The sequence below is a fragment of the Phallusia mammillata genome, chromosome 6 (assembly GCF_965637545.1).
Source record: "Phallusia mammillata chromosome 6, kaPhaMamm4.hap1.1, whole genome shotgun sequence".
NCBI classification, from domain to species: domain Eukaryota; kingdom Metazoa; phylum Chordata; class Ascidiacea; order Phlebobranchia; family Ascidiidae; genus Phallusia; species Phallusia mammillata.
In genome coordinates, this window is record NC_137257.1 from 7525070 (window position 1) to 7535402 (window position 10333).

Genomic DNA, 10333 nt, shown 5'->3' on the forward strand with positions numbered 1-10333 from the left:
TTACGCCCACTGATAGCCGCCGATAGTGTATGTACTTTTTCATTTGTTAGAATGTTTGTTCAGTGACGAACATGCTTTAGTGGGTTTGTGCTCACGCCTTGTTTTCGTGCGAAATTCTTCGTCTAGTCAGGATAGAATAGAGGCTGTTGTAATGGCATATTTCGATTTTTATTAAGTTCTGGTCCAAAAGGATATGACGTTAGCACAAGCCTCCCGTTTGCCACAGCGTAAACAATAGAATCGCTGCGTTTGTGAAAACCAGCTCATCTAATGTAATGGCTTAATTCATTAGTGGCTTAGGTTGTAATGCCAGCATAACATAATGAGCTGCTTTCATAAAAGCCAAGCGCTGTTTTGTGTAGTTGGGAGGCCTTGAAGTAAAATAGGTTAGACAAGTGTTAGACTTAGTTTTAGAAAGTTTTGTATCCTTAAAGTGGATAAGTAACCAACTTTACTTGTGAAAGTGACCTTTACAGTAGCTGACAATGTACAGTAAATTAACACGATTGTTTTAACACACCATTAAAACAAATGTATCATGTCAGTTTTAAACGCATCGTTATGTAATAAATGACTTAAGTCAACCAAGAGTTCTTGCTTCTGAACCTAGACGAAGTTTGTACAAGTGAAGTTAGGTTGAATGAAAATGACAGGCTCTGTCACAAAGACGGCCAAGTCATTTGTGCACTTTCCCCTACTATTTGTGCTGCTGTTAGGAGGTGGATTCTGGGTGTGGTAAGTGACGTTTTTAGTGTCATAAAGATTTATATTGCAGTATATCGATATGGCATTTCGCAACAGACAATACTAAACTATTTCGTGTGGTAATGATTTACTGGCTTGTGTAAACAGAGAAGCAGTAGTTAAAAAGGAACGGGTTGTTGGGTGATGGTAAAACGAGTGAATTAATGTTTACTTGTCAAGGTAGGGCAGCTCTTCTATCTGTGTCGCAGTGACTCAAATCGGGTACTTTAAGTCTAAGTTTTAAGTAGGGCTAGTCGTTTGGCGTCGGGTGTAGATTTGGGTTTGAATAAACCGAGCTTGGTTCGGGCCTAATTTCACACTTGACGTTTGTGTCAAATTTCATGGTAGTAAATTGAATAAAGCTTTAAATGACGTTATAAAAATAAATATTCACCCTGGCACAAAGACAGTTATAACTATAGTGTTGACTTGACTTGGTAATTTAAATCGATTAAAAACACAGCACAAACTGTGATGCAAAGATTACGTGATTAAGGATATCAGTATTTGAAACGTTATTTTTTGGTTTTTTAACAGTTACGGAATTGCAGTAAGCAACCAGCATGTTGTTTTATTACCCGAATGGCCGTTCGTCAGCGACACTGGTACAACTCCTCCCGAAAGTTGCATATTTTCACTTCTTCTTACTTGGGGTGCCTTCGCCATACTGGTTACTATGTATTCATACTACAAGTAAGTTACCCGATTTTATCGTCAATTGTATCTGCTCTATTTTCCTATTTAAGTTTCAGTATTTTGGTAAATTTAATAAGTTACAGTTCACTGTTTCAAATATGATAAGCACAAACCCTAGCAATTGTAAGTACACTTTGTTAACTACTTCGACTTTTGCAAGGAAAAAAATATCAATGAGAGAATTTTTTTTTAAATGCCAATGCTAGTAAATGTAATCTGTTTAAACAATATTTTAAGCTAATTAAAGGCAAATATGTTCTTCCAGGTATGTGATTCAATGTGACAGACAATCGAAATGCAACATTGCTTCGATGATCGTAGGAGCTATCGCATCTTTCGGTGTCACCATGGTTGGCGCCTTTCAGGTCTGTCCTAGGAGTCATATTTTCCTAAGTGTCCAACATGCCGTTAAGAGCCTATCACAAAACAATATAGCCTCCATACTTATAAATTTCAACCGATTGCCCCCATTCTGACGTACACTATAATGTAGGGTTGCCATATTTCCTTTTTGTGAAGACTTATATCTCAAATCGTATTTGCGCTGTTTTCCAAACACTATAAAATTCGCAAACGCTCTTTCGCAAATTTAAAGTTGAATAAAAGACCAGAATATTTGACTTTAGGCAATTTTATTGGTACCCTCACGCGAATTTATAATCCACACTTTTGACATAATCACTTTGTTTTGCATTAAGATCATAATTCTGTAGGTTTATATCAAATGAATTGCTAATATTTTTTCTGAGACGTACAAAAACGATAATGTTGAAAATGAGACTATAGTTGATGCCGTGTTAATTGTTTGGCAGTTTAAAAGATTCTCTCGCATATATTTTGGCGGATATTTTTTTTTCTCTCGCATATTTTTTTAAATTTTTAAGATATGTTTTTGTCTTATGAAGTTGCGTGCGTAAATGATTCGGTTTCGGCTTAATGGCAACAAAGTTTTTTTTGTAAAATGGGCCGAAACTGATTCTTTGCAAAATCGCTGATTCGGTCGAATAGGTTTCAAAAGCTGAGTTACATCACCGCTTACAATATCTTCCGCCGAGCGAAAAAACTCAATACTTAACATTCCAGAGCCATATTAGTACGCTTCACTGCTGTCATTAGCAACTAGACGAGCAAAGAATGATCGGTATCAAACATATTATTTTTTCGGCAGTGGACAAATGTTTTGGTGCCTCATCTGATCGGAGCTGCTTTAGCGTTTTTCGGGGCAGCAATCTACAGTGTTATGATTGTCTACATTTCATGGAATCAACTTGTGCATAAAGTTCACACAAGGAAAGTAGTCTACTTCAGGATTGCCATAGTGGTCGTAGAAGTCGTTTCGCTTATTGTCAGTATCCTTAACCAAAAATAGGTTTAAATTTGCAATGGAAAAATACCTATCAGCTTTCCTATAGCAGAAAATCAATTTATTTCGTTAAAGCAAATGTTTCAATCTGTTAAATAAAGATTAGCTTGTGACCTAAAAAGTTTAACTATTTTTGTAGATTTTGACATATCAAATCTGTTGGAATATCATAATGGCACTTTAATAACAAGCGAATATATATCACCTGTATGACGTACATGCAAGAAGTTTGTTTTGTTTGGTTGGACTTAAACTTATAAACGTACCAAATAATATGTAGTTCTAGCGTTTTAATTTTTTTTTACAAAAAAAACTTTGCAACATTAATTTCCTCAATAAACTTTATTAGTGATCGCCGGCGGAGTTTTATTTCAGGTAAGAAAAACATTTCCTAAAAAAACGAAATCAATTTTTTACTGTTTGTATGCTCGGGTGGTTTAACCCAGACTTGGACAACTAGATAATTCTAGTTGTCTAGTTGGGCAAATTAGAGCAAAATGGCGGTAATTCTAGTTCTAATCTAATTTAGAATTATTGAGTAAGCTTTAATTCTAATTCTAATCTAATTCACAGTTTTCCCAAAATCGCTAGTTTGTCCAACGGCACTTTTAGGCATGTGATCTGAGCATGCATTTTTTAACCAAAGCGCACAAAACCATGCAATTAACAAGACCAAACTACATCACTGAAACACATTTATCAGTGAAATTTGGCACTCAGCTCCGTTTAAACACGTTTCAGAATTCAGATGCACCGAATTGTATTGTTTTAAATGTGCAAATCTACAAGTTAAAATTTGAAACAAACTAAAGTTGGTTGGCTTAAATCTAATTCTAGTTTGAATTCTAGTTTAATTTCTAGATTTTTGAGAAACTTCTAATTCTAATTCTAATCTAATTTGCAAAAAAGGAGATGCTCTAATTTTAATTCTAATCTAATTTGAAAAACCGAAAAAAAATCTAGTTGTCCAAGTCTGGTTTAACCTGCTGTACGATACGATACGATTTTCACGTGGTTTTATTTGCAGATGGACAAGAAATACCTGAATATCGCATCTGGAGCAGAATGGGCTTTAATTTATGCGGCCATTATATTTGTCGGGACGTTAGCGTACGACCTGCGACATGTAAAGGGCGCTACCGTCCTGCTACAAATTCGAAATATAGAATCACCAAGCATACCGCTAGGTGGCGTTGACACCACATACGCATCTACACGAGTTTTAACCAAAGAACCGTAAACAAAGTTGTTTCGGTTAAAAACTAATAGTGTGTTGCAGAAATGTCTTGGAATGAATCATAATCTACGATATTGTTTTAACTATGCAATTCTCATTTGTTGATGTGTATCTTTTGTATTTCTACTTTGACGCAAAACATATTCGTCCAAACTATTATAATAAATTATTTGTAATAACAAAAGTAATTTTCCTTCAAGACAAAGTTATAACCTGAATTGTTTTTAATTCACCATATTGTTTAGAATAACTCTTCAAACTTTAAACCGCATCCAGTATTCTTTGCGTTTCTCTTTCTCTTGAAGTTCATTAATTAGCTGAACTAAGTTACTTTGTATGCACGTTAAATGGCCAACCAGGCATTGTTTTATTAAAATGCTGCATAGAATAGTCCATACATTTTTTGCTGTTGAAAGCGTTGTTTTATAAACGTATATTGCCAAAAAACAAAGTCGTCATTTTTCATTTGAACTTTTTAGTTTATTTCTGTTATATGTACTCGTTTGGTTATTTTGCGTCACGCTACGAACAAATGTACGTATTGTTTGTTTATTTCAGTGTTTGAAATATAGTTGACTTGCGTCGTGGGCCAGTGCCTATAATAAACATTATTTTTGGACTCTAAAAATTGCCGTACTGACACAAAAATTCGGACACTACATTTATTAGGTAAAGTTTCGCTTAGAACAAACCTAAACGTATGTTTTGAAAGGTATATTCCCTACTTCAACATTAATTCGTGACCGAGGTACTTCCTTTACCAATCCGTTTGTGTTTACAAATAGTCGGTTGTGGCCATGAAAAGGCAGTCGTGTAAAGAAACGTTTTCAAGTTGATTTTGCATTTTTCATTTCATATTATTTATAGGGGAATAAATTTATGTTCAATCGTCCCATAATGGCGCTTTTATTGTATTATTGTTTCAGTTGAATTTGTTTCCTGGCATATCAAACAAAGTGACTCTCTATACAGTTTTTAACAAGTGGATACATTTTTGTCCAATTTCAAAAGTGCTCTTTCTATCGCTTATACTTTCGATTCATCTTTCATAGTTTGTTCACCAGCCTTAAGCAAGTTGCACCCGTTCACAAACTTTCAGTTTCTGTTCCATGGCCCAAAAATGACCGAGTAGTTTGTTGTGGCTGATTCGTTACTACACATAACAATGCCGTGACATCGACATTAGGCTCTAGTAACTACTTGGCGGGCCGCAAAGGAGAAACTCCTTTGTATCAAAGAACGAATTTTGCTCCGAGTAATGTTACCACAAAGCACATCTGTTAGCAATCAGTTTCAACCAGCGGTGGGATTTAAATTTTTGTCAGTCGGTTCTATCACAAAAATCATATTTTTCAGCCGGTTTTGTTACTAAAAGTTCATTGACAGTAACCAGTAATGCTAACCGGTTCGCTGATATCATAAAATTTCGTGGGGCGGTTCTATATAGAACCGGTGCGACCCGGCTGAATCCCACCACTGGTTTCAACTGATTAAACTTCATGCAAGTGCCGATGATTGCAACAAAGAGAATCAGCTCATGAAGTCGCAATAAAAAAGTAGAAACGCCCTTGCCTTACAATAAATACACATATTGACTGGCAATTTAATGACGAACGTATTAATTAGGGTAATGTCTGCTGCAATCGGTTCGATGGTTGTATGTAAACGTGTTCGTGCCAGGATTTTGACAACCCTGTTTTAGGACATCGAGACAAAAGATTGTCGTTGTCATTAAAACGTCCGGTTTTCGCGGTACAACAAAACTATCTCGTGGGCTACAACTGGCCTGCGGGCCTGCAATTGGGCCACGCCGTTTTTATCAAGCATTCTGATTTAGCAGTCTCACAGATATTTAATTTTCGATAACGGTTTATAATTTTACACTGATCTGTGTAATGAGCGAAAGGTGTCGATGGAGTATTGCCGTTTTCTGTTTGTTGAACACACAATCTGAGACGTGTTCAAAAGTTTAATGGTCTTTATAACTACGCTTGACACAGCTCAATGATTTGGCGCGTGTCCAGCTTTAAGTAGCCACTTGTATTATTGGTTCGTCTGCCTGTGAGTCATGCTATTTCCACAAGTTAACTTGTTCATACGATGACTCTTTGAAAACAGCATGTGATGTTTAGATTGCTTATTTGGCGAAATGAAACACGTCATCGCGCGTTCAGTACAGGAAATTCCCTGTCCAACATAAGGTTGTTTCCTCAATTGTGTGTTTTTGTTGCAGTCAGGGTTACATGCCTGGATTTATAGTCTTTATTTAACTAGTTGCAGACAAGTTTAGGTTTAAACACACACGAAACCATTTGCGACGTCTGTTTTAGTTTAATCAGTGACTTACAAGCACTTTACTGCTGAGACTAATAAAGACCACCCGGTGATTATCAGTTGTCGAATTGGCAGGGGAATTAAGTTGCATGCTGTGAAAGAAGGTTATGTGAATAACTGTATGAATTCGGTCTACACTACTTTTTTGACATCTAAGCAGACTTGCTGAAAGTTATGAACATGCTTAATTAAAAAGTCTATGTCCTTATATATAGGCCGAAAGCAAAAACTGTTCCTGTTGTTTGCCTGACTGGGAAATCTAAAAAGGTAAGTTTGGCACAAATAATACATAAGTGTGCTGTACACCAGTGTTGTTAGTTAAATTTATGCACAGACCTAACTGTATTGTTGCGCCGTATGTCTCCAGTTTAATGACGCAATGCTTGTTTACTCAAAGTCTTGGTTTCTTCGAAGAACGCCTTTCCACCGCTTGCGTTGCGGCCTAACTTCCGTGAATACAGTTTGTGTAAGAGTGTGGTAAAAAAAAACTAACAAAAATCTCCCTTTAAATAAGGCTTATGAAATGCGTACGTGCAAACGGTAAAGTAAATTTCCAATCAAGTCATAATCCCTTGGGGAAACACCTGCTAAACTTACCGGGTTGGCCTTCCTTTTCAGCGGCTGCAACCTATAGGTTTCATCATAGTTCCACATTCGACGCGAAAGCTATGCTGTTTAAAATTTAATGACAAGAACGTGCAGAAGAAAGCTTGAATGCCACAGTGGAAATCGTTTGTCTGGTTCCCTGCACTTATTGTGGTCCTTCTTGGTGTTGGATTTTGGATTTGGTAAGTACGTTATAAGTCATAAATGCCCAACAGTGTATCTACTTGTTTTACATTCAAAATTTGACACACAATGAGAAGTCATTAAAAGTGCTATGTTGTTTCAGCTTGTATTAGCACATCACATATGTTCGTACTGTAGTGCCACCCAATAGGTTCTGATAGTAACCACATGCTTCCTTTAATTGTTTCCCATTTGAATGAGTTGTTTACAGTGGGGATGACAATACAACACTGCAAGTCTAACGCAAATGCCGAACGTTGTTTAGACAATATTATTGAAGTGTATGTAATGTGACTAAACTAACAAGGTGTGGATTTGAATCAAAATAAGACATTTGAGTTTGTATTAACCATAGTTAGTGTATACACTGTTCATAATGTCAACATTTCATGTTGTTTTAAGTCAGTAAAGCAAATAGACCTGTCCTAAAACATATGTCATCTACGCTACGTACATCGTTTGAAAACTTACTATATTTGACCAATGAACAACAACATTGCCAACATTTATCATACCGACGCAGTTTTGCGATTGCGGTAAGCAACCAGCATGTGGACCTGGTGGGCAAATGGCCCTCTGTCAGCGAAACAGGACAAAGGCCACCGGAAAGCTACATTTTCACGCTGCTTCTGACAGTAGCCACCTACCTTATTTTGATTACAGTGTATTTTCAATTCAGGTAAGTGACCTTAAGCCATAACTTGAAGATATGCAGCTATTTCGTTACTTACTTAGGCTTACTTACGGTCTTACCTTTACAAAAACTTTGGAACATGATACATTTTATCATTTGCTTTGAGAAGCTTTGTATATAACTCTTGATGTTTTCAAAAGGTTAGTTAAACGTTACAAGAAGAACTGGAAATGCAATGTTGCGGCTTTAATTGTTGGCGTCATCGTCTGCTTTGGTGCGGCTATTGTCGCAGCTTTTCAGGTAAAATTGATTTTTAAACAGATAATTATAAATACGATTGGAAATGCCGCTAAGCTTAATTAAAAACAAGAGTTACGTTTGCTGCACTGGTCCAGACAATTCACAGGCTGTCAAAACCTAACTTATATTGGATCAAAAAGTAACTGACATCGGGGTTTTAATTTAAAAATGGCAAAAACTGTTTGTTAGTTAAAAGCTCTAAGTATATACTTTTACCATTCTTGGAACTGTATAGTGGCCTAATGCGAAGCAGGTAAACGATGGTTTCTTACAACTGCCAAGCCAAAGAATTTGCACAAAGTTTTAATTCTATTTTTATCAACTTGTGAATAAAAAGTTTTTAAGTGCAATCTAATTTGTATCTTTTATAACAGCGACCAACCCCGCCACATTACATAGGAGCTGGGGTTGCTTTTCTTGGGCTATTGATCTACAGCATCATTATACTGTATATCACCTGGCAACTTGCAAACTCACCCAGTTCGCAAAACAGCAATTACCCCCAAAATATTGTGTATCTGAGGATTGGTGCCGTTTCGATGGAAATCGTTTCTCTCGGTATCAGTATCCTTTTTCTGTGACAAATATACTTAACTGTATGAAAACCATAGATTAAGTGTAAATATAATTCATATTAGAGAATTAAAGGTAAAAAGTATTTTCCTTAACATATTACCAACAGTGGTCGTGAGTTATCTTTTACATCTATCATCCAGTCAGGTGAGAGTTATGACTAAGTAAGCAAGCATGACACAAACAAAATAGTTTTTTCGAAATTTCATTTCAGGTGCTGATTATTTTTTTATCTTTAATGCACTTTTTACAACGTTTTCCTTTATATTTCTTATAAGCGTATCTTTTTTGTTTATGGTTTTCTCTCATATTTTGCCAGGTAGTGGAAAAGTCGCTAAATTGATCAGAAAAAATTAGCTTTCAAAGCAACGAACCGTTTAACTTAGTTGGCTCTCTATTTCAGAACGATGAAAGATATCGAAACGTGGCACATATTGGTGAATGGTTGCTTATATACTCTGCCATATTTTTCCTGGGAACCATGACGTACGAAATGCGAAGAATCCATGGTGCAAGAGTAAAGTTGAAAGTAATAGAGGATGAAGAAACTAACCAAACACCACATTCTCCGCGCCCCACCGCCAAATTATAATTCTGGGCCTTCATTTGGTGTTGCCTTTCTTCTCAGAACATTGTTGTTGTTACCAACTTGAGATTTTAAGATCTTTGTGCTGGTAACTCAATTACCAATGTTGATGGATAAGGCAATTAGACTTACATTTTGCCTTCACCTAAATGCATGAAGGAAAAGGTCAACAATGCGTTGTATTTTTTTTCATTTTTAGATAACATGGTATGCAAATACTTTATAGCTGCAACTGTGTTCCTTTATGACACAAAATATGGAAGCAAATGAAAGATGCTTTGAACATTTTTTTATTGTTTTCTTATGACTGATCAATCTCAGCGTATGCTTGCTTTAAACAGAGGGTAATTGACGAAAAACAAAATCGTTTTTTGGAGCCACCTATTTTTCTTCTTTATTTGCTACATTTTTTAAATGGTTATCGGATTACGTATACTGTGATGTTTGTGTTTACTTTTATCCCATATTTAAACCGAAACCCGTTTTTCATTTCCTTTTCACTGTTTAAAAATATATTTTTTATGAGTTTGCTACAAAAGCGTTATTATGAACAAACTTGTGATGATATTAACAGTTTTCCAAACAACTTTGATTGTAAAATAATTAACGTTTAGACCAGCAACAAATGTTTAATGCTTATTTACGTAATAATGTGTTAACAGAACGAAAATCATCGTTTGATAAATGTTTGTGTTCAAATTGAACGTGCCCTGGTAACACATACGCAACACTTTACTATGTGGGTCTTGCGATTCGTCGTGACAAGTTTAACCGTTATTTGCTCAAACTGGCAATAAAACCTACTTAATCTAAGCTTACCTATTGCTAATATTTGACATTTTTCCAGCTTCGGGCTCGGCTGGTTGTACAACCGGCTAAAAGTAAAACAAAACCTCTAACGCAGTGGATTCCCAAAAGGAATTTCAAAACTTGAGTGGTGGAATTTACTTTAATTTTAACATTTGGTTTGTAAATAGACACTTAATTAAGCCCTGGTAATATGACCGGTGAAGTTGATAAAAGGACTCAATTTAATCTTTGTATGGTTTAGCATCTACTATGTAGTATATTTTAAGA

The 10333-nt window shown here is 35.8% G+C and overlaps 1 protein-coding gene across 1 annotated transcript; it reads left to right on the plus strand.

Moving 5' to 3' along the window:
- Positions 1-16: 16 nt before the first annotated feature.
- On the plus strand, positions 17-10069 carry LOC145234169 (uncharacterized). Its single transcript, XM_080098932.1, has 12 exons — positions 17-735; positions 1282-1437; positions 1706-1805; positions 2609-2789; positions 3153-3178; positions 3831-4040; positions 7089-7162; positions 7687-7842; positions 7998-8097; positions 8472-8661; positions 8780-8817; positions 9074-10069. The coding sequence occupies exons 1-12, from the start codon at positions 641-643 to the stop codon at positions 9260-9262; spliced, it is 1515 nt and encodes a 504-aa protein (XP_079955058.1). The 5' UTR covers positions 17-640; the 3' UTR covers positions 9263-10069.
- The last annotated feature ends 264 nt before the right edge of the window (positions 10070-10333 follow it).